A 24,054-nucleotide genomic window follows, 5' to 3' on the forward strand; every position below is an offset into this window, starting at 1 on the left:
GCCCTGGCAAACCTCCTGAGAGAGAAGCTAAGGGCCTGTCTTCCTCCTTCTCTCTTCCCTCTCCCTTTCCCAGGAGAGGATGTGCTGGGTTGGGGCAGGGCAGCCCTAGCTCTCCCAAGGCCTGGCATGTGGGAGCCACATGCTGGGTGCCCCAGACAGCCTAATGCTCATTCTCAGGCCGGACCTTCCAGCCTCTAGGTGCTGTGCTGTCCTGAAGCCCGGTCCATGGTGCCCAAGGAAAGCCCCTGAAGCTCACCAGGAGGAAGACGCATGCAGGGCACTCCTGCAGGAGGGACGCGCCCTGGGCCATCCCCCATGGACAGGCAGACACTCCTGGTCTTCAGCTTTATCCTGGCAGCAGCTTTGGGCCAAATGAATTTCACAGGGTGAGTGGCTGCTCCACAGCGGGGGGGAGGACTGGTTGGGAGGAGGGGACTGGGTGTCCCAGCAGGAGGTGGCTGCCCCACTGGTGCCTGATCAAGTCAGAGAGTCAGGATGTGGGTTCCTGCCCTGAACCCACTTCCAGCTTTGCAGCCTCCCACTCTCATGCTCCAGGGCTGGCTCGTTGGTGGTCCTCCCCAAATCCAGAGTTCTTAATCCAGAGTCCAGGAGGAAGCCCCCGGGGCTCCAAAAATCCCCTGAAACCACATGCAACAGTTTTCCTATACAATAGGGGCTTCTTCAGGGAGGAAGCATGCATAGCTTTCCTCTGATTCTCAAGGAAGTTGTAGCCCCCACAAGACTATGTACCTCTACCAAAAATGGATGTGGGTGTCGTCCTCCTTTGAATGACAGGAAGTTCTAGTATTACACGCCAGGCCCTCTGTGGATGTACTTTGAGCCTCCCCAAGGTCCACAGGTGGATGCCCCACCATGCTCCACAGTAGAGAAGGGGAGACACAGCAAGCATAGAGAGGGGGTTCCTCACCCATGGTCTCAGAGCCAGCCTGTGAGGGCAGCAACCCCATCCCCGGCGTCACACCCCAGAGCCCACACCATAGGCCTCTTGGTTATGCCACCTCCCGCCCACCTCCATCGGGAAGGGAAGGAGCTCAGCTTCCTCCATGTCAGGTGGGGTGAGGTTATCTGATCTCACCTTCCGGGCATTGAGACAGATCATGGCCTTGGGGCCCCCACGCGAAGAGCCCTTGGGGTCACCACTGGTCCCCCAGCCCCTGTGTCTACTCCTTTCTCCCCTTCATTCCTTTCGTTTGACACACTGCCCCCATCCCCATTCCTTTCCCTTCCTTCTTTCCGTAGCTTGGCCTTCAGTCCAGCAGTAGCACTGACAGGCTTTATTTAGCCCCTGGGGTGGTCTGTCCTTGGGGCTGGAGAGCTCACTGGCTCTAGGCTGAAGGACCATGTGCTTCTCAGAGCTGCCTGTGAGTCCCGGCTGCTCAGGGCTCCTTCAGCCTCCACTCGTGTGGTGCCTCGTGGCCTTCCTGCTCTGCCTTCAGCGGGGCCTCTGCTCCATTCTGCCCCTTCCTAGTGACACAACCTTCCAGGGATCCTTCTCCGCAGCTTCCTCCGCCCCTCCCTGTGTTTTTCTAGGGACCAGGTTCTTCGAGTCCTGGCCAAGGATGAGAAGCAGCTTTCACTTCTCAGGGATCTGGAGGGCCTGAAGCCCCAGAAGGTGAGGACTCCTCAGGCTTGAGGACACCCCCCACTCCCTCCGCAGTGGCTCACACCTTCAGCTCCTTGTCCTGCCCCCCTTTACCCCAAACCTGCCCTCCTGAGGTCCCTGCAAAGAGCACAGACCTGTGGGTAATCACATGTGGCTCCTCTTCAGGAAAAATCAGGGACACTTGCCCAGAAATTTGGGCTGCCTTTTTAGGCCGTGTCTCCTCTAGCCACCCAATCTCTCCTGGATAGGGAGCTGCTACACAACCCGTCAGGGCGCTGATCTCCAAATGGCAGGAATTTCCTAAAGCCACACGGATGGCGGGGGGAAGGGGAGGGAACACAGTGTCTCTGGGTGGGATGCCACGTCGCGTGGAGATTGGACACGTTGGCCTCCCAAGTGAAATGGCTTAGCTTGGCAAACCTGTATCTTATCTGAGTTCGTCCCTGTCAGCCTGAGCATCTTTTCTGAGAACACTTGTCCTCTGCAGGTTTTCACAATGGAAAACATTTTTGTTGACTTTGACTATTACATAGAAGGGTTTTGTTAGGGGGTCACTGGAACCACCAGATATTTCTGGATGTGGTCAAAGCCCTTGCTCCTACTTGTCTGAGTGTCCCGTCGACTGGGACTCATGACGTTTTATGATCATTCTCTCCATTTTACTAATTGAAAAATAGGTGTGGCAAAAGGCCGACCTAGGGACCCAGATCCGGCCTCTCCTACTTCTGTGGGGATGGGAGCAATTATCCTTCCCTTTCCTGACCAGGGCTCTTGTCCGTGTTCATGTCCCAGATGATGAGCAGCCTCATCTTGAGGACTCTTGAGGACTCTTTAGGTTCTCTGGATCCAGGCGAAGTTGCAATGAGTGTGAGTGAGGTGTGGAGGTGACAGGGCTTGAAATTAGGGAAAGAACCTCAGTGCCTTGGGGATTTTGTTTGTCGCAGTCTTTCCGCTCAGCCTTAGGGTTTCATTATGGAACTGGGGCCCTTTTAAGTGTATGGCAGTCCCTCCTGATTGACAGTCAACCTAAAACATTACATGGAAAATTTCAGAAAGAAAAAACTCATAAGTTTTAAATTGCAAACTGTTCTGAGTGGTGTGATGAAGTCTCGCACCTGCACGCTGTCCACGCTCCCCTCCGCGAGTCACTTAGTGACCGTCTGGGTCATCAGACCGACTGTCGCTGTGCCACGGTGCTTCTGTTTGTCTAACCCTTATTCGACTTGATAATGGCCCCAAAGTGTAAGGCTAGTGATGCTGGCATTTGTTCTAATTGCTCTATTTTATTATTAGTTACTGTTTTTAATCTCTAACTGTGCCTAATTTATAAGTTGGGGCCAGGTGCGGTGGCTCATGCCTGCAATCCCAGCACTTTGGGAGGCCAAGGTAGGCAGATCATCTGAGGTCAGGAGTTTGAAACCAGCCTGGCCAACATGGCAAAACCCCCGTCTCTACTAAAAATACAAAAATTAGCCAGGCGTGGTGGCACGCACCTATAGTCCCAGCTACTCAGGAAGCTGAGGTAGGAGAATGGCTTGAACCTGGGAGGCAAAGGTTGCAGTGAGCTGAAATCATGCCATTGCACTCCAGTCTGGGGGAAACTCCATCTCAAAAAAAAAAAAAAAAAATTATAAGTTAAACTTTATTATAGGTCTGTCAAAAATGTAGAGTGAATAAAATCTAGTATTTAATAGCACAACAGGGTGACTATAGTCAATAATAATTTAATTGTATATTTTAAAATAACTAAAAGAGTATACTTGGAGTACTTGGATTGTCTGTAACACAAAGAATACGTGCTTGAGTGATAGATACCTCATTTGCCCTGATATGATCATTACATATTGTATACCTGTATCAAAATATCCCATATACCCCAGAAATATATACACCTACTATGTACCCACAAAAATTAAAAACTACAAAAAACCTGTATCCCAAGTCTGTATGTATAGGAAAGAGCATAGTCTATATAGGATTCAGTACTATCTGCTGTTTCAGGCATCCACTGGGAGATTTTGGGACATCACACCCCTGTCCCCATCTCCTACGTAGAAAAAAGGTCTCTACTGGCTGAGAGATTCTCTGGATCTCTGGGGTCACCTACAGGATTGTGTGGAAGGACATGGAGTAATGCAGCTGTCTCTCTTTCCTTGGTGAACAAGGTGGACTTCTGGCGTGGCCCAGCCAGGCCCAGCCTCCCCGTGGATATGAGAGTTCCTTTCTCTGAACTGAAATACATCAAAGCTTATCTGGAGTCCCATGGCCTTGCTTACAGCATCATGATAAAGGACATCCAGGTGAGGCCCTGCCCCAGCAAGGGCTCTGCCTTCTGCCTTCCTTTCTGGTTGGGGCCCAATATGGAGGAGATGTTCTCGGGGCTAAAAGCGGACATGTGGTTTCTGGGTCTCCATTGGTGTGTTTGTGAACATGCTGTGGAAGGAAGTGAGCCACACGCTTCTCAGAATCTGAAGCTAGGACAGAGTTCATGGGGGAAGCACTCACAGTGTGGGAGTGGAGAGGACGCCTGTGATGAGTCCTCCTGGGGAGGGATTTGCAGCAATAAACAGCAAAGGCGCGTGGAGAAGGGAGACAGGAGGATGTAGCTGGGGTCTTCCCAGGGGCACCGTGGGAAGGTGCCCCTGGATAACTTCTTCCTTTGCTTATCTGACCACTCCCTCCTGTTCCCGCTGTGTCTCAGCCATCCCATGCCTGGGGGAACGGCTTTACTCCAGAGGATTGGGAAATGGTGAAAGAAGCAGAGAGATCACTGGTGTGGTTGCCTTCCCCTGACCTCCACCGCATGGCTCTCTGCACAGGGCATCTCCCCCAGGCAGGATTCTCCCAGAGGAACCACTTTGGGAGAGCAGAACCGCTCTTGGGTAGGACAAAGGCAGCCTTCATCCTGGACACCCCAGTCTCCCTGCTGCTTTCCCTGAGTCTTTTCTGAACATCATGAAATTCTGTTTCAATTGTTCTATTTGCCAGGATATCTTAAAGAGCCCCTGAAAGGTGCTGGCAGCACAGCCTCCTTCCTAGAGATCTCTGTGGGTACCAAGGATGGGTTAAGCCTCCCTGGCTGCATCTTTCTGCAGCTGCTGCTGGCCGTGTACCTGTGGAAGTGTATCCATAAAGATTCATTCCCAACCTTGTCGTATGGTGCTAATCTCCCCTAAGGGCTCCGAGTGTGGGAACACAGAGCCTCCCGGAGCACACACACTTGACACTGTATGGCAGGGGATCAGCGCATCGGGCAGCATTCCGTTCCCATGCGAGCGCAGGGCTGGGGCACTTGGGTCCTTTCAAAGACCTTTATCCCTCATCAGGCACATCTGTTTCCCGCTCAACATGCGGGGGTGGGATATTTCTCTAATGAAATCCCCCACAAGCAAAAATGGGGAAACTCCCACGGACAAAAGAGGCTACCACATCAAAAGAAATAGAACTGCATTCTCATTTTTAGCCCAGGCCTCTATTTTGAAGTTTCCATTTCCCTGGTTCAGCCCCACCCTGGGAACTCCACAGCATTTGGCAAACAGACACACAGAGGTCTTTAAAAACTTTCTGTTGATTTCTGCACATCAGGGACTGCCCCAGAGTCCCCTCTGAGCCTCCCCCACTGGCTTTAGCCTGTCCTCTCCCCACATCCGCAGCCCTGAGTCCCTCTAGGGCTTTGCCCTCCCTTTCAGGAAAATGCTCTGACCTCTTAGCCTTGATCCAGCCAGGCAGGATTTTCACCAACTCGCTCTTCCTGCAGGGATCAAGCACTCACTGCCATACTTGAGATCATATTTTGGCTTAGAGGGAGCTGGGGGTGGGGGTGGCTGGTGTGTTGATGTGTTGAGGGGTTGATGATGGGGAGGGGTCCAGGAGGAGGGAAGCTGAGATTTGCTAACAGGACTGAAAGGGCTTTGCACCCCTCAGGTTGTTGGCGTCCAGTCTTGTATTTCAGTTACAGAGGCACGGGCGTGATTTTCTCCCTGTCCTCTGGATCCCCTCAGCCAAGTACTTGCCAATGTCCCCTGCAGGGTAGGCCTTCGGTGGTTGTCTGCTGAATGACTTGCTCAGTTGGGGAGTTCAGGGCAGGAACGACCTTATTCACATGTGGGTCTTTGTTTCTCTGGCCCCCTCCCCTCAGCCAAGTTTCAGCTCCACGCTCTGTATCCATCTTCCTACCCCAGCACCCACCAGAGGATTTGCTGCTTCATTAGGGCTTGATAAATGTCAGTGGAACAAATGGACATTCATTAGGAGGAGGAAAGGAAAGAGGAGTGGTCGTGTTTGGTGGCTAGGACCAGGCTGGAAAACCTTGATGCTGGTTTTCACTTTGGCCAGAGGCAGGGCAGATTTTGGAATCTTTCCCTCCCTCTGCCCTGTGATCAGAGGGATGCTTGAAAAACATGAGGCAGGGCCATTCATTCCACTCACAGACACAGAGAGCCCTACTGTGTGCTGTGCATTGGGCAAAGGGCTGGAAACACAGAGATAAAAAACCTGGCCCTGTATCCAGGAGAGCCGGAGGGTCGGGGGGGGAGCCAGGGATGGAGGGGAGTAAGCCGGTGGTTACAATGGAGTGGCTGAGGGGCTGATGGAGTGAGGGCGGTTGCTATGGGAGCGCATACAAGAGGCACTCCACGCTGCGCTTCTGAGAAGGCGGTAATTACGGTGCGCTGAAGAGCAGGTAAGGGGGGCTGGCCAGAAGAAGGGGGGCCCCCACCCCGATTGGCGATGAAGCCAGACCCCATCGCAAAGAGTGCCCTCCACCATGTGACGAGGTCAGGATTTTATCCTGAAAACTAGGGAGGAGTCACCAGAGGTGCTTTGACATGATCAGATTTGCATGAAAACCTGGTGGTTTTCAGAAAAACCACCCTGACAGTGACAGTGTCGAGTTGGGGACAGGGCCAGGGAAAGACTGACAGGCAGGAGGGTGGTGAGGAAATTACAGTGGGCCAGGCAAGAAATTATCTGATTCCGAGCGAGCTCTATTTGCATTTAATTTTTCTTCACCTCCTCGTTCTTTTCAGCCCTTTGGTTTTTTTTTTTCCCCTAGGATGAGTCACCATGGAAAAGCTTCACTTGAGCAATCAGCTCTGTGGCTTTTAATGGCTTTTTTTCTGATTACAAAATTAATAAATATTCATGTTAGATAATTTGGAAAATAGTGGAAAGCACAAGGAGAAAACAAAAATCACCCATGCTCTGACCATCCAGAGTAGAATACAATTGGGTGTAAATATTGCTTTGCCAATTTCCCTCACCCTAGTGGATCACTCTCGTCACCATGCAAATAGAGTTGTTTCTCCCATTTACAAAAACCCTGTCTTGATCCCTTCCCTCTCCCCTCCAGCCATCACCCCATTTTTATGCTTCCCCATAGAGTGAAACTCCTGAAAATACTGACTCTCCCTGTCATCTCCATCCCTTTCCGCCAGCAGGCTGCCTATCCCCTCACTTCACCAAAGCTTCCCTTGACAAAGTCACACACAACTTCCAAATCCAACCCAATGGCCGACTCTCAATGTTCCTCTTCCAACAGCACAACTGGTGGCTCTCTCCTTCCTGGAGTCTGTCTCTTCTCCTGGCATCCAGGACTTCTGTGTTCTGTCTCCAGCCCGCACCTCCTCTCCTGGATCCAACCGCCGACTCAGTGTTTCCACCTGGGGGTCTAATGAGCATCTCCAACTTTCCAGGTCCAGACCAAGTTCCCCTGGCCCTTCATCAGTGCCTCCACAGCCCTCTCTATCTCAGGAAATGGCAACACCATCCTTCCAGTCACTCAGACCAGAAGCTGGGAGCCATTCTTGACCCCTTCCACAAACCCCCCATCAACAACAGATTTATCACTGCCTTCAGGATGGATCTTAGCACATCCCACACCAGCCCCTAGGGCCCATGCGCCATCTCGTCGCTCACCTGGGTTCTTCCATTCGCTTTCTAACTGCTCTCCCCACTTCCCCACCTTGACTCCTTATTACCTAGTCTCTAAACAGCAGCCAGAAAGGTCCTTTAAAATTATTGCAAATTCAAGCATGTTGTTCCTCTGCTTAAAACCCAACTAATTTGGAGTAAAAGCCAAAGCCCTTGCAATGGTCATAATGCTTTCTTTTCGTTTTATTTTATTTATTTGAGACAAGATCTCGCTCTGTCATCCAGGCTGAAGTGCAGTGGCACAATCATGGCTCACTGTAGCCTCGAACTCCCAGGCTCACTCCATCCTCTTGCCTCAGGCTCTTAAGTAGCTGGGACTATAGGCCCACATCACCACACCCAGCTAATTTTTCTGTTTTTTGTAGAGATGGGGTCTGACTATGTTGCCCAAGCTGGTCTTGAACTCCTGGGCTCAGGCAACCTGCCAACTTCGACCTCCCAAAGTGCTGAAATTACAGGTGTGAGCCACCACACCAGACTGCTCATCTTGTTTTAAACTGTACCCTTCTTCTTCCCCACTTCCCCAACTTCCTCTTTCCTTCCCATTTCACTCTTCTTGACATTTACCATTTTCTCATTGCCTATATAATTTAATTCTTTACTTCTTTAAATTATTATCTTGCTAGCTGAAGAGTACAGTTTTTGTTTGTTTGTTTTGTTTTTGAGACAGAGTCTCACTCCATCACCCAGGCGGGAGTACAGTGGCATGATCTCGGCTCATGCCTCCTCCTCCCAGGCTCAAGCAACTCTCATGCCTCAGCCTCCTGAGTAGCTTGGCTTACAGGCACACACCACCACACCTGGCTATTTTTTGTATTATTATTATTATTATTTTTTTAAGTAGAGACAGAGTTTCACCATGTTGGCCAGGCTGTTCCCAAACTCCTGGCCTCAAGTGATCCACCTGCCTCAATCTCCCAAAGTGCTAGGATTACAGGCATGAACCACCAGAGTTTTTTTTTTTTTTTTTTTTTTAGATGGGGTCTTGCTATGTTGCCCAGGGTGGAGTGCAGTGGCTATTCACAGGTACAGTCATAGCGCACTGCAGCCTTGAACGCCTGGGCTCAAGAGATCCTCCTGCCTCAGCCTCCTGAATGGCTGGGACTGCAGACATGCACCACCATGCCTGGCTTGAACAGCAGAGTTTTAAAGGTAGAAATGCTGTTGGCTGGTCTGAGGGTGAGTGGCAGCTCCAGAGAGGAGAAGAAGACAACAGGGAAGATTGCAGGAGAAGTCAGGGAAGACAGGAGCAGTGATGGGCAAGACCCTGGGAGAGGTGGAGCCTGGCTGCATCATGGGGGTAGCGACAGAAGAGGAACCAGGCCTCTCTGTTGGGCCACATGAAAGGCAGGTGCTGACTGACTCACCCAGATGACCATTAATGGGGGCTTTCTGCCCTCCAAGTCCTACAGAAGCTATCCTACCTCTGGAGAACACAGACTTCCTGGTCATGCCTTGTAATACTCCCTCACAGAGCCCTGGAGTCACCCCACAGTTATTATCACCCTCCTTATCATTATCACCCTCCTCCTCATCATCATAGTTAACATTCACTAGCATTTACTACATGCCTGGCAAAAGTCTAAGCATTTAGCATGTATTAGCCCTTCTAATCCTCATGAGAACATTGGTGTGTGTGTGTGTGTGTGTGTGTGTGTGTGTGTGTGTATGTGTGTGTCTGTGTGTGAGATGGAGTCTTGCTCTGTCGCCCAGGCTGGGGTGCAGTGACTCAACCACTGCTCACTGCAACCTCCGCCTCCTGGGTTCAAGCAATTCTCCTGCCTCAGTCTCCCGAGTAGCTGGAATTACAGGTGCCCGCCATCACACCCGGCTAATTTTTGTATTTTTAGTAGAAAGAGGGTTTCACCATGTTGGCCAAGCCGGTCTTGAACTCCTGGCCTCAAGTGATCCACCTGCTTCAGCCTCCCAAAGTGCTGGGATTACACGTGTCAGCCACTGTGCCTGGCCCTCATGAGAACATTTTAAAGTATATGCTAAAGTATGTGATAACATGACCTCCATTTTACAGAGGGGAAACTGAGGCACAGAGAAGTTAGTAATTTGATGGTGTTGGTGGCAGGATCGGGGTTTAACCTAGGTCCTGCACCCTCAGACTCCACTCTCAAGCCACCTGTCCCCTCAGTGGTCATCATTGTTGTCCATGTGGTGTTTTAACTTCGCCTTTTAGACAGGGAAGCCTTGTGGTTTGGCCTTGACCTCTGAGGGAGTCCATTCTGAAAACATCAGATCGGCAGCCTCCCCCCACGTCCAGTGCCACAGGACTGGATTTGCTACTGGCCACGTAGCTGCTACTGCAGATGTTAGTCCTGGAAGAGAAGGCCAGGAACTGGGGAGGAGAGGCAGCGGCTGCTGTCCCAGAGCCCCCAGCCCACTCTATTTTCAGGAGCTGTGTCCATTTTGCATCTGTGGCTGGGGTTGGGCTGTGAGAGATCCTGCTCTCACAGGAACTGGGGCCCCACTGCCTCCTCCCCTGCCCAACCCTGGAGGGCTGTTCTTCCCTTAGGGCCCCCATCCTTCCTGACTCATCGTAAATTAATTCACACCGAGGTATTGCTTTCCCTGTCAGGTTATGGCTTCCAGGGAGGCAGATGGCTTTTACTTCTGAGTTGGTTGGTTTCTTTGTTTTGTTATTTTTTCCTGAGAAGCCTGACAGGGCTGTCATTAGGCATTCCTCAGCCTGTGGCCAGACCGCATTCTTCGGTCACCCACCCCCTTCCCTCAGTCCCAGGAATGGAGCAAATGCTGGAGCATTTTCCAGGCCAAGGCAGATTCCTGTTCCTGGAAGTGGGGCCAGCTGTGAGGCCTGAGAATTTCCAGTTTGAAAGAGGGTGTCACCTCCATTCACAAGGCTGTGAGGGTGTCTGGAAAGTTATTTGCAGTTTGGTGCTAACTTCCCATTTGCCTCCAAGCTCTTATGTGGAACAAAGGACAATCTCCTGGGTCCTGTCTTCCTGTGGGTGTCCCAGGCTGTGTGGGGAGAATTGGGTCCTCTAGTCCTTTTTTTCCCGATTTCTCCTCCCTGTCCTCCACTTTCACCCCCACTTCAGGCTTCCACCAGATCCTTGGAAACCCTTTGCCTTGTCCTCAAGGCTGGCAGGCTGTTCTCTTCCTTGCAGCTGCTCGTCACAGCTGATGGCACCAGGCACACATTGGTCATGGTAGGCTGTTGTGATTTGGGTCAGCTTCCTGAGAAGACAAATTCCTTTTGTTAGAGCTTCCCAGAAGTGTTTGCGAAGGGCCAGAGAGGCCCCGGGCTCCTCCGGCCATGTCTAACTTACCCAGCAATCTCGGCTTTGCCCCTGGCCAGCCAGTGCAGCTGGAAAATATCACAACTGTAATTGCCTTGCATGGAGTCGGTGCTCAAAAGTAAAGTGAGCCCCAAACATCAATTTCCAGTCCCATTTTGAAATCTATGAACCTGAGCGTTGTGAGCAAGCCGACTAGGCCTCGGGGATGAGTGAGTCATTAGGCATTGCCTCATCTGTGGCAGGTGGGGCGGGAGGCTGCTCTTCCTGACCGGGGTGGAAGACGCCACAGTAGCCATTAGGGCTTTTGGTTTTGCTATTACTTATTCATTTAAAAGTTCTGGGCTGAGGCGGGTGCATCACCTGAGGTTGGGCGTTCGAGACCACCCTGACCAACATGGAGAAACCCTGTTTCTACTAAAAATACAAAATATTAGCCAGGCGTGGTGGTGCATGCCTGTAATCCCAGCTACTGGGGATGCAGAGGCAGACGAATCGCCTGAACCCGGGAGGCAGAGGTTGCGGTGAGCCGAGATCACGCCACTGCACTCCAGCCTGGTCAACAAGAGAGAAACTGTCTCAAAAAAAAAAAAAGTTCTTACTTATTGAAGTAGTATAAGCACATTGCCAAAATGTGAAAATAAAGGATAGAAAAAATGTACTTCAAATCCGCCTTCTTCTATCTTAGCAGGAATTGTGAACATTTTGGTTTATATTTTTGTCATTTTAGTGTCTTAAGTTCTTGGGTTCTTCTCAGGGGTCCTTGATTTTTCATTATCGCAAAAAACTTTCAAATTGCAAGAATGGAGTTTTTAGCTGTTGTTAACATTTGCATGCTCTTTCTGTCCACACACATATGGACACACACAGACATAAACATATCTGTGTATGTGTGTGTTTTTGTGCATGCGTGCGTGTGTGTGTGTGTGTGTTTAGAAATAGGGTGTTGCTCTATTTTCCAGGCTGGAGTACAGTGGTATGATCATAACTCACTCTCAATCATAGCTCACTCTAGCCTCCAACTCCCAGGCTCAAGCAGTCCTCCTGCCTCAGCCTAAGTAGCTGGGACTATAGGAATGCGTCCCCAAGCCTGGCTAATTTTTTAATTTTAATTTTTTGTAGAGATGGGGTCTTGCTTTGTTGCCCAGGCTGGTCTTAAACTCCTGGGCTCCAGCAATCCTCCTGCCTTGGACTCCCAAAGTGCTGGGTTTACAGGTGTAAGCCACCAAGCCCAACCTGCATATGTGTTATTACTGTTGGCTTTTAGTTTTGATAGTTGGCCTTAAGGAACCCAAGGGTATGGACTAAAATGCCTGGTTCTTGTCTCACCTCTGCCACTTGTTATCTTTGCCTTTATGTCCCTTTACCACTCCAATCTGCTTTAGCTCTAAAACACAAATAGCTCATTTCTGTTCTGTTATCAGGTCATCTGACGAGATCAAGTGAGATCATGAAGATGAAGCTTGGTTAACTAAGGCTCTAGCCCCAAATAAGTCATTGGCAAGACTTAGTTGTGGCCCAGTGCTGCAAACAAAGGGCAATTTGGGTTAATGAAGATGCTTTCTCAGCATCTTCAGTGGCAGAGGACCTGAGTACCTCCCACACTGGACAGTCTGTGCCGAATCCTGGGGTGCCTTGGCTCCTGGATGCCATTATAAGGGCATGAGCTTGGGTGAAGGACACTAGCTCATCTCACTGTGACCCAAGCAGGGAAAAATGTCTCCAGATTATGTAGGTGGTCTGAGCAGTGAGTGAGTGGTTAACCCAGCCAGGCATTATACTGCCCTCTGTATGGGCAGCGGGAAACACCATGTAAGGCTTGAATGCTAACTCCACGTTGATACCCAAGGACATTGCTTTTGACTCACCCAGACTTGTGTTTAGGAGGTAAGTGAAAGACCATTGGCACATTAATCATAATTATTTAGACTGACTTTGGTCATGCCTGGCTTTCTGAATGGCTTGCATACCAGTTGTCTAGGCTATTTCCTAGAAGTGGAGTTAATGTTGGGGGTCAGAGGAACCCTCTGCTTCCCTCAATGGGGTCAGTGCACATGGGTTGGCTTGGGTCCTGACTCAACAGAGTGCTTATTAAGTGCAAAAGCAATGTCGGCAGTAGACTGTGAGCACTCTTTTTTCCCCAAAAAACACCTTCAAATCCATTACTACATTTTATCCTATGAGGTGGTAAGGCAGATATTGCTTTCCCAATTTTCAAGCTGAGGAAACTAAGGCCACAGCAAGTTCCACAGCCAGTTAGTGGCAAAGGCAGACCTAGAACCCAGCTCTCTGGACTCCTTGCCCTGTGCTCATTTGGGAAATGGCAGCATGACTGCCAGCTTGCCAGGCAGAATAATTACCCAGCAATCTGGACCTTCCTTCTGTTGTGCAGTTCACACTCATGGTGGCTCATTCTCCTGTGTTGCTGCTGTCTTTATGCACAGCCAGCGGAGGCAGGGCTCAGAAGAGGCATAGGCAGCCCAGCTCTCCCCTTCTTTTCCCATATGTGTTCCTCATCACCCAGGTGCTGCTGGATGAGGAAAGAGAGGCCATGGCGAAATCCCGCCGGCTGGAGCGCAGCACCAGCAGCTTCAGTTACTCCTCATACCACACCCTGGAGGAGGTAGGTGTGGCCGGTCAAGCTCTGGGCTCTCTTGTATCTTTGGTCCCCTTAGGGTTTCCTGACTCATGCAGAAACTAGTGAAGGACTCCAGGGTTATGGGAAACTGTGACTGACACTTGGGGACTGTACAACAGACATTAGGTCAAGGTCTCTTAGGCAGAGAGTCATATTCAAAGATGTCCAGAAGCCAGAATTCAGATAGAGGGGACAGTAGTTCAATTGTACAGCCCTAGGAAGGTACAGAGCAGAGTAATGGGTCTACTAGGCAGAACACTAAGTCAGGGACCCATTATGGGCCAGAATAGAGCAGATAGAAGCTACCTTCATCTTGACAGAGCAGGAGCATTGCCATCTTGAACAAACACCACCATTCTAAGTTCCCTTTGATTAAAAAACTGCCTAATTCCAGTGCTTATAGTTAGAAAAAAGGACAAAAATCACCCAGAAACCCCTCTCAGGTTGATTTCTCTAAAATAAACCTGTCCTTGACTGTGAAGCCACCTTTTGTGTTTCTTTCCTCTTTCTTTTACTCTTACACATATCCAGTCCTCCAGTTAGGGACCTAGGGCTCTCAACCTCTCCGTGACCAGTCCTGGTGTTCAGTGGTCCCAGCCATGGGTGCTGGAGTATATAATATGAGGGGCAGGAAGCCAGGCACATTGGACAGTCATGTTTGTAGAATAAAAGAGAGGTGCCTTCACTTGGAGAAAGTTCATGATCACAGTTGCAGTCAGCCAGGGCAAGCAACTTGTTTATAAAGGAGAATGTACACAGAGGGTGCAGGGATGCCCATTCCAGAAAGGAACTCAAGGCACACTTCTCATTTTGTGTGTCAAGGATATGACATTCTTGATATCATCCATCTATTATCATCATCACTTTTCCCACTTCACAAGTCATGCAATAGAGAATCCATTTTCTTTCATATATTTGTTAATTTAATTACATGTATTGAAAGAACAAGAGAATGAAATAATACAGTCTGGCACTATTTATTGATGACAAAGATAAATAAAACAAGAACCCTGCATTCAAGGGGCTTACAGTCTAAAAGGAGCAAGAAGATAAAAACATCACTACAAGGTCTGTGAGATTTATCAAATGGATTGAATGGGCCAAAGAATGGAGGCAAGAGAATTTCCAACCAGAGACAGCCATGTGGGTCAAGCCTGGGGATTTGAGCAGGCTCAGCATACACTGTTCTCCCAGGCTAAGGCATAGCTCTGCACAGAGCAAGGAGCCTGGGAATCCAGCAAGATCACAACTCACTTCCTTTAGCTCTGAGGGAATGCTCTATTTTTGCAATTCTTTATCTGGTTCTTTTAGACCCTCTGAGGAGGTGGGAAACCACTGAAGAGAGTGGGAAAGGGCAGGGAGAACATTCAGAGAGTCCCCGGTGTTCATCCCACTTCCTGCTAAACTGCCAATCTTACACATGTCTTTCCTTTTAGATATATAGCTGGATTGACAACTTTGTAACAGAGCATTCCGATATTGTCTCAAAAATTCAGATTGGCAACAGCTTTGAAAACCGGTCCATTCTTGTCCTGAAGGTAAAAGCCAACAGCGTCAACCTGTGGACTCTACACTGAGGGCCTCTGGCATAAGATTGAGCTCATGTGGGGCAGTGGCTGGGCGGGAGTTTCAGGGAGAAGGACAATATGTCTACTCCTGTCCCCAGGTGACTCATAAGCTTTGCGGTTGTGGCATTCAGAGATCCACCCTTGTAGGTATGAAGAGGTGACAGTGTGGTGACCTAGCCTGTCCTTGGTCAGGAAGTAGGTGGGAGGATGGCTAAGGAGCTGGGGCTGCAGAGTGGCAGTTGTCGCCCTGGACTTGGGGTGTGAGTGTGGGTGAGTTGCCATTCTATTACCTCAGTTGCTTCATCCGTTCAATGGGAAGAGAGGTACACAGACGGCCCATTTGCTAATGAGGTCATCTTGGCTCAGACAGCCCTGCAGATATGCCTGAGTCTATAGAGAAGCCTCCCAGCCCTTCACAGGAGCCACTGGAACAAAAATCAAGCAAACTCAGCACCCTGCAGTTCCCTGGGTCATGAAGGAAGTAGGAGAGGTGAATGCAGAGCCCATCAGAAAGCAATTCTTAGTTTGAGCCCAAAAGGGCACCCAGGAGTGTGGACCCTGCGGGGCGTTTAGCATCAGCTGTCAGGAAGGACAGGTGCTTGCTGCCGCTCTCAACAATTCTCTGGTGGGCTCTTCTGAACAGCCAAGTGGACCCACCTAACTTGGGATTTGACTTAACCTGTCTCTGCTTCCATTTCTCCAGGGGCCGTGGTCTTCTCTTTCTAAGGCTGTCTGAAGCCTTGCTACTCAAAGCATGGCCCCTGCATGGCAGCGTCAACATCACCTGGGAGCTTAGTAGAAATGCCAAACCTCAGACCCTCCCCAGACCTACTAAGTCAGAATCTGCACTGGAATAAGATTCCCAGGAGACTCATGTGCCCATTAGAGTTTGAGAAACCCTGGTCTTAAGATACTTTCAATCCTGGGAAATTCTGTGCTTCTGGATGGATCACTTTGCTCCCCAAGGGCACCACCATATTTTCAAAGGCCCTCACAAATGTGCATTTTTGGGCACACGGACAGGTACTTGCACACACACCCTCTTACCTAGTGTGTAAAGCTGCCCCAGGCAGTGAGGATGCCTCGGGGGCCTCCTTCCAGGTAGCCCAGAGGCAGTAGCTGTCTGAGTTCAAACCTGTGTTTGGGGCCTGATTCTTTTTCTCAGTTCAGCACTGGAGGTTCTCGGCACCCAGCCATCTGGATTGACACTGGAATTCACTCCCGGGAGTGGATCACCCATGCCACCGGCATCTGGACTGCCAATAAGGTCAGCATGGACCTGTAACCAAGGTGCACCCATGATGGGGGCTGCAACTAGGGGCAGGGACTTACTAATTAAGGGTGCCTCCAGTTGAACAATCACACTCAGGGTGCTGTCTCCCTCCCGCCCTTTGGGGCAGCCACCGTGCACTCTTACCTGTTGCAGCACAGAGCCCACATTGATCCCCTGCCTTCTAGTTGTTTAAAATCCAAGCCTTTGGCTCTGCATAAAAGATACACCTAAGGGGTTTCATGCCACCCTTTCCTGCAGCCACTGGCTGTGCAAATGTCCTGAGCCACCTCCCAGGAGACCAGTGGGGCCTCCCATCCCTCCTCACTCTTTCTTGCAGATTGTCAGTGATTATGGCAAAGACCGTGTCCTGACAGATATACTGAAGGCCATGGACATCTTTATAGAGCTCGTCACAAACCCTGATGGGTTTGCTTTTACCCACAGCATGGTGAGGGCACCTGGGAAGGATGGAAGGAGGGGGTCAGCTCTAGGGGGATAGAGAAAAGGTCACTGTACTTTGGGAACCAGCCCCTTCAGAGCCTCTTTGCAGAAGTCCTCACCAAGGGCAGGAAGGCTGCTCAGGTACTGCACCTGCAGCCTCTTGCCCTCTGACCTCTTTCTTGCTGCCCAGGGAAGGCCACTATTGGCAGCCTATGCCCAACCTCTCCCCAGACCCTGACTTCAACTACACAGTATCTGAGCTGCATCCTTGGCCCAGCCCCATGCCAGCTCCATCCTGTTCTGGCAATTCCTTCCCTTTGCTCCTCCCTGCCCCACCAGGGTCCCCTACCCCCATAGGCCAGGATATCAGAGGCTCCCATTCCTGGGAATGGGCCCAGTGAATGAGGTCACCTGACCTGGGCTTTCCCAGAACCGCTTATGGCGGAAGAACAAGTCCATCAGACCTGGAGTCTTCTGCATTGGCGTGGATCTCAACAGGAATTGGAAGTCGGGCTTTGGAGGTATGGCAACCTGCTGTCCTGGGGCAGGGTTGGAGAAGAGGTGTTGGCCCGCAGCAGGTTCTCCCACTCAGTCAGATTATGTTGACTCAACTTGGGAGGCACAGGACAATGTAGTCAGCTGATATGCATGAGTCACGGCCAGGGACAGGCAAGCACATATCTCAGACTGCCGTGGGTATAGGAGAGGTTGTGTGTGTGTGTGTTGAATGTACACATGTACCAAACCTTCATGGGAAACATTTAGGGGAGCCCTCAGCTCCTGAAATGAGGACTAACTACATGGGTCAAATCCTAAATATGACAGAGAAAGGCTTAAAGGAGGTACTAAGTAGCTTTGCTTGTTGCTCAAAATCCAGAGTTTACGGTGCTCCCAAAATATCCCTAGCCCTGCCCTGAAGGGAGCACAACACGAAGAAATGCCTCTGAGCTCTTTCCCTGAGAGGTAGGACTGAAATCTGCCCTTTGGGGAGGCCAGGGCAATAGTTTCAAGTGTCCAATAGAATGACCCACTTTTTTTTCTTGTTTTCTTTTTTTTGAGACAAGGTCTCACTCTATCATCCAGGCTGGAGTGCAGTGGTGTGATCATGACTCACTGCAGCTTTGACTTCCTGGGCTCCGGTGATCCTCCCACCTCAGCCTCCCAAGTAGCCAGGACCACAGGTGTGCACCACCACGCCCGGCTAATTTTTGTTTTTGTTTTTGTTTTGAGACAGAGTCTCTCTCCGTCACCCAGGCTGGAGTGCGGTGGCGTGATCTCAGCTCACTGCAACGTCTGCCTCCTGGGTTCAAGTGATTCTCCTGTCTCAGCCTCCTGAGTAGCTGGGACTACAGGCGCCCACCGCCACGCCCGGCTACTTTTTGTATTTTTAGTAGAGACAGAATTTCCCCATATTGGTCAGGCTGGTCTCAAACGCCTGACCTCAGGTGATCCACCCACGTTGGCCTCCCAAAGTGCTGGAATTACAGGCATGAGGCACCTTGCCCAGCCAATTTTTGTATTTTTAAAAAATTTTGTAGAGACGAGGTTTTGCCATGTTCCCTCGGCTGATCTTGGGCTCAAGGGAATCAGCCGCCTCGGCCTCCCGAAGTACTGGGATGACAGGCATGAGCCACTGCGCCCGGCCTCGAGCAAATTCTTTATCATCAAGGCTGGCTTGAGCCTGGTTTTTATTTTTGACCCATTACTTTATGACCCTGGTGCATACCCGCAGAGCTGTCTAATCCTACTGAAGGGGAGGGGGCAGCTTTCTTCTGAGTTCCTCGGTGTTTTTCCCTGATGATCTCCCTTGCCATGCGAGGGGCACAGGGATTGAGGCCTCCAGAAAGCTCAGAGACGGGTCCATGGACCCTGGAAATACAGCAATTTGATGGGCAGGACAATTTGATGGGTCCAGTTAAGACAGAGATTCCAGAACAGACACAGCCCTCGGCCCCCAGACGTGGCATCTGCACTTCACCGGGGTCAGGGTCTGGCTCCACAGGGATGGTGTCATTGCTATTGATAATCAGACCTATAGGCTGGTGTCCAAACCAAGGAGGTAGAACATTTAAATCTGGATGCCCATTGCTTTAAAAATCTGGCTTCTTGGAGACTGTTCTCACTGAAAAATAAGGATGGCCCCAAAGCACTGAGAGTGAGGCCCCTGGCCCGGAGTGTGGGGGTTCTAACTGCTTGTGTAAGGGAACCAGACCATGCAAAATTAGGCATTTCCACCTCCAAATGAACAGACGCTTGCCTCAGCGGGGGCGTCCATGAGGCCCCTCAGCACTGACTGGAGTGAGTGCCCATGCACCCCAAGATAGGCTGGCTAGTAGAAAGAGAAATTACCTCTTAAAGAAAATAACCGCTGTGGGTCTCGCCACAGGAAAAAAAAAAATCCGTATACACACAATGTACAAAACAATTATGGAAAAAAAGCCCAGAGGGGGCAAAAAGCTCCCATAATCCCACCACTCAAAGATCACTGTTTTTAATAATTTACCATGTCCTTCCAGAGATTTCCCCTTGCTACAAATTACATTTTTAGAGAAGGAAAAATAAATAGCTAATGAATCCATTAGCAGGTACTTGTGAAACAGGCAGACTCAGAGGACCTTGACTGTGAGCGTCAGAGATGCAGGCAGCTAATTCCCTTTTGGCCAGGGGAAGATTAGTTTATTCTGCTTAGCTCACACCAGAACTAATGGCCTGAAGTGTTTCTCCATATTTGGGCAAAGCCACCTGGTCGTTGGCAGGGGAACGGCTTTCTGTGCGTGGGCCGCAAAGGCAGACAAAGCCTTCAACCTCCCCCGCTCTGCGCATCTGTTGCTGTTTGTCATTCATCAAGTGGAGCAGGTGCAGGAGCTCCCGGCAGACACAGTAAACAAGGCCGCTGTTAGCTGGGCTGATTCCAGCCTGGGGGCTGCCTTTCACCCCCTAGGTCTGCTGGCACCTCCCCTTCTAACCAGGGTCCCCATCCCAGGTGAGGACCACCAAACTGAGAGGGGGTGCGCTCCCTGGGCCTCCCTGGGGCCAGCAAGAGTGTGTGTCTGGGTTGATGACTCAGGCTGGACGATTTTGTTTATGGTTTAGTTATTGCCTTAATTGAATGGCTGTGTAACGAGTAACCTGTAGACCATCCCTCCCACCCGTGCCTGGCCTCCTGTGCATTCTTGGGGAGGACCCGTGTGCTGCATTCCTAGAGCATCATCTGAAGTGGTCCATGGGCCAGCCCCCCGCCCCAGGAGTCAAGAGGAATGCTGTGGCCTCCTCAGGAGACTTCAGAAGTTGAGGCAATTCCTGATCTCTGGACGGTGCCACCATTCCAGGGAAGAGGACAGAGAGGAGAAACTGGGATGACTCCTTCCAAGTGTGTCCTTAGCCTACAAAGTCTTGACCAGCTCAGTGCAGCCCAACCCTCCCCTCGGGAATAAGGGAAAAACAGAGGAGGAGCGGAAGAGGAAGAGAGAGATGGGGTGAGGGCAAAGAATCGGGGGGAGATGGGAACAAATGGAACTTGGGAAAAGAATAAAAGCCCTGCTCCTCTTTGTTCGCTCCCTCATCTTAAGTCCCCAAGAAGAATTTTCAAAGACTTCTTTGCACCTCTGGCTCCCAGAACAGCCTCAGGCAACTATGCAGACCTATTCTCCCACATTGATTTCCCATGTCCCCAGACCCCAAGTTCATGGCTCACCTGGAGCCATGGCTGTGGCAAAGCTTGAGCTGACACTGAGTCTGAGCCCTCGACTGACGGCACACCCAGGAAGGATCAGCGTAAAGGTGTTGCTGCTCAGTAGGGGAAGCCAGGGTTGGCGCAGAGACTTACAGTTTCCTCTGGATGCAACTTCTGAGCCAGGCCCACCTTCCTAAAGGGACTACAAGACAAGCCGAGGGGGCTCCCTGCAGGGCTTCAGAACTGCGGGGTATGGTGTGGCTGCAGTCCTCTGACATTAGACTAGAGGTTGCAGCAGTAACAAATATCCATCCCGATCTCAGTGGCTTGACACAACAAAAGTTTGTTTTTCATGTGCATAAAGTCCAATATGAATAGGTGACTCTCCTTGGCAGCTTTCTTCTAGCAGTGAGAGAGGGATCCAGGAGGCTGTTTCTATCTAGAATTTTTTTTTTTTTGCTTCCAGCCACACAGACAGAAAAGAACATGGAGAAGTCACACTTGCTCTTAACAATCTCAACCCAGAAGTGCCATGTCATTTTTGTTCACCTTTTCATTGGTCAAAGTAGTCACATGACCTCAGTCATACTGCAAAGGAGGCTGGGAAATGCAGGGGAACACATGGGTATTTTGTGAGCACCATCTGTGTCACACATGGGGATTCGACTCTTTGGGTGGCTTTATTTTACTTCCAGGAAATGGTTCTAACAGCAACCCTTGCTCAGAGACTTATCACGGGCCCTCCCCTCAGTCGGAGCCAGAGGTGGCTGCCATAGTGAACTTCATCACAGCCCATGGCAACTTCAAGGCTCTGATCTCCATCCACAGCTACTCTCAGATGCTCATGTACCCTTACGGCCGATCTCTGGAGCCCGTTTCAAATCAGAGGGAGTTGGTGAGACTGGCTGCTTAGGGCCTAGGGAGAAGAGACCCCTTCTCAGGAAAATCCATATCTGTCATACTCCCAGAGGGCTCAGATTGTTACTCGGAATGCAAGGGTCTGGACCAATAGACCCCATGGTGCAGGGGAGGGGTAGGGGGAGCTTGCTGTTCTCATGTGTGATCAAGTTCAAAGCCGGAGATGCTGTGCTCCCTTCTCACAAGGGCCATCTCCACCTTCAGCTTCCAGGACTCCTAAATCCATGCTTCTCACCAGGTGGTGGAGGTGGGGGAGTGTGTGGGAGCCCTGGGGAGCCCCTGCCTTTCACCCTGCCAATGTCATCTTGCAGTACGATCTTGCCAAGGATGCGGTGGAGGCCTTGTATAAGGTCCACGGGATCGAGTACTTTTTTGGCAGCATCAGCACCACCCTCTGTGAGTGAGCCTCCCCTGCCCTGCTTCAGACACCACATCCACCTGGGGTTGGCCGCAGGGCAGTGCTATGGATCTAGCTGGGCTGGCCCAAAGCTGTCTCCTAACCGGATAGAAGGGTAACAGTGGTACCCAGGCAGCTGTTTCTTGGCAGCTTTTGTGCACAGCTCCCAATGCCTGGCTTACTGCAAGGTTCCTAAGCCTGGAAGCCTGCAGGAGTTTTCTTTTGCAGGAGTAGAGAATGGGTTGGGTGCATGGCTGTGATCCCGGTTGAGGCCTGGGCACGAAGCCCGGTGTGGCCTGGGGTGGGTGGGGGTTTGGCTTCCAGGGCCCACTTTCCACTCAGGATGCCTCTGTACCTTGCAGCCACATCCCCTTCTTCCTTTTGGAGTCACATTTTGGACTTCTTGTTTCTAGATGTGGCCAGTGGGATCACCGTTGACTGGGCCTACGACAGTGGCATCAAGTATGCCTTCAGCTTTGAGCTCCGGGACACTGGGCGCTATGGCTTCCTGCTGCCCGCCACACAAATCATCCCCACGGCCCAGGAGACGTGGATGGCGCTCCGGACCATCATGGAGCACACCCTGAATCACCCTTACTAGCAGCACGACTGAGGGCAGGGTGGGAGGCTCCATCCTTCTCCCCAAGGTCTGCGGCTCCTCCTGAAACCCAAGTTATGCATCCTCATCCCCATGCCCTCATCCCGACCTCTTAGAAAATAAATACAGGTTTGAACAGGCTTCGCTGCCTCTGGTGTTGGCTACCACCCCTGTGGGCTCAGCACTGACAAGGGGACGAGAAAGCTGCTTCTCATTCCCCGGGGGAGCCTGAAATGTGGGGGAAGCCTCTTTATTCTCCATGCTACCTTCAGGAAAATAAGGGGGTAGAGGCTGTAGCTTTTCTCCTCTTGCAGTGTTTTCAGGGCCTGGAACAGAGAAGGCACACATTGTCCCAGCATATTTACATTTTAAGATGCCCCTGGAGGGGACAATGTTTGCTCTAAAGGAGAGCATTTCTGATGGGGGCATTTCTGCCACCTTGAGGGAAAGGTTGTCCCAGACAGGCCATCTCCGCCTCGGTTGGCTTCACTTCCCCTGCAGGGAGGGGGCAGGAACACATTTTGGAAGTTACCACTCACCCCACAACCCAACACGAATGAGTCATTGGTTTATGACCTGCTCCCCCTGAGGTGTCCTCAAAGGCTCCCTTGGTCTTGGGAACACAGGCTCAGAGCTAGTCAGAGCCAGCACATCAAAGCACTGCATATCCAGGAAGAAGAGCTTCTACTCATCCTCATCATCACCGACACCATCCTGGTTGTCATCCCTGAGCTGTGTTAAGTAGGCACTTCCCCCAAGGGGCACTCTTGTGAGATACTGAAGAGGCGCCTTCCCCCAGCCCCAGGCTTCCTTGTACCTTTTGCCTCTTCATTCCGCCTGCTGCGTTCTGGGAAATGATGGGACTGGCAGGCTGTACTGGGCAGCAGGGATAGCGGGGCTGTTTGCTCTGCCCTCAGGAAGGCAGATAACCCCTAGAAACAGGAAGAACCAAATGAAGTTGTGTAAATCTGAGGCAGAAACATTAGTCGTGAGAGCAAGACTTGCATTTGCAAAAGCCAGGCTGTGTGTGTGTGTGTGCGCGTGTGTGTGCATGTGTGCATGTGTATGCATGTGTGTGCACGTGTGTACGTGCGTGTGTGTGTGTGTGTGAAACTGGATGGCCACAAGCCAACCCCTGGAGGACATGGAGACAGAGAAGAAAACAGAGTGAAACAAAAATATTTGTGTAGAAGGCATAAAAGTTATAATCACAAACTCCACTGTGTAAAGGTATAACTTGCTTTATTTATCTCTAGTGTATATTAACTTAGCCTCCCTTTCCATTCAGCCTGTGAAAGGAGATAGTGCTTGGGCCATTTGGTAGAAGAAGGGGATGGGAGATGATCAAAACCCCAAGTACGGTTCATATCCAATATGGCGTCTAAGCAGCAAATGACTAATGGCTGAAGAAGGAGACTAGACAGAGGATTAGAGGCAGCCATAGGGGCCGAGCACTTCTCAGTGGTGCAGCTGTGGAGAGCTCTGAGCAAAGAAACAAGGTTGGCAGGTGAGGAGGCCTAGGACAGAGGCCGGAAGGCCAAGCCGGGGCTGTGCAGCCAGTGGCCATGGTGGCACAGCGGGCACTGGCTGGGCATGCAGATGCCCAAGGCCAGCTGTGCCACATGGAAGCCCTGAGGAAGTGAGGGTAATTAACCCCTGAACAACCCAGATCATCTTTAGGGGAACAACCAGCAGTGGAGGAGGAGAAAATCTTGATTTTGGCTGAA

The 24,054-nt window shown here is 50.8% G+C and overlaps 1 protein-coding gene across 2 annotated transcripts in view; it reads left to right on the top strand.

The window, feature by feature from the left end:
* CPA5 (carboxypeptidase A5) overlaps window positions 1-22,462 on the top strand; it is a 30,003-nt gene extending 7,541 nt beyond the window's left edge. Inside the window, exons 2-12 of one of the 2 annotated variants that reach the window (XM_007982912.3) lie at window positions 192-386; window positions 1,552-1,633; window positions 3,790-3,924; window positions 13,346-13,444; window positions 14,896-14,997; window positions 16,193-16,294; window positions 16,638-16,748; window positions 17,172-17,262; window positions 21,110-21,309; window positions 21,644-21,728; window positions 22,143-22,462. In XM_007982912.3, the coding sequence (XP_007981103.1) occupies window positions 271-386; window positions 1,552-1,633; window positions 3,790-3,924; window positions 13,346-13,444; window positions 14,896-14,997; window positions 16,193-16,294; window positions 16,638-16,748; window positions 17,172-17,262; window positions 21,110-21,309; window positions 21,644-21,728; window positions 22,143-22,330 (1,311 nt within the window). In that variant the 5' untranslated portion in view covers window positions 192-270 and the 3' untranslated portion in view covers window positions 22,331-22,462. The remainder of the gene's footprint in view (window positions 1-191; window positions 387-1,551; window positions 1,634-3,789; window positions 3,925-13,345; window positions 13,445-14,895; window positions 14,998-16,192; window positions 16,295-16,637; window positions 16,749-17,171; window positions 17,263-21,109; window positions 21,310-21,643; window positions 21,729-22,142) is intronic. The other variant, XM_073009337.1, reaches the window with a different exon arrangement.
* Window positions 22,463-24,054: the final 1,592 nt, after the last annotated feature.

The sequence above is a fragment of the Chlorocebus sabaeus genome, chromosome 21 (assembly GCF_047675955.1).
Source record: "Chlorocebus sabaeus isolate Y175 chromosome 21, mChlSab1.0.hap1, whole genome shotgun sequence".
Classification (NCBI taxonomy): domain Eukaryota; kingdom Metazoa; phylum Chordata; class Mammalia; order Primates; family Cercopithecidae; genus Chlorocebus; species Chlorocebus sabaeus.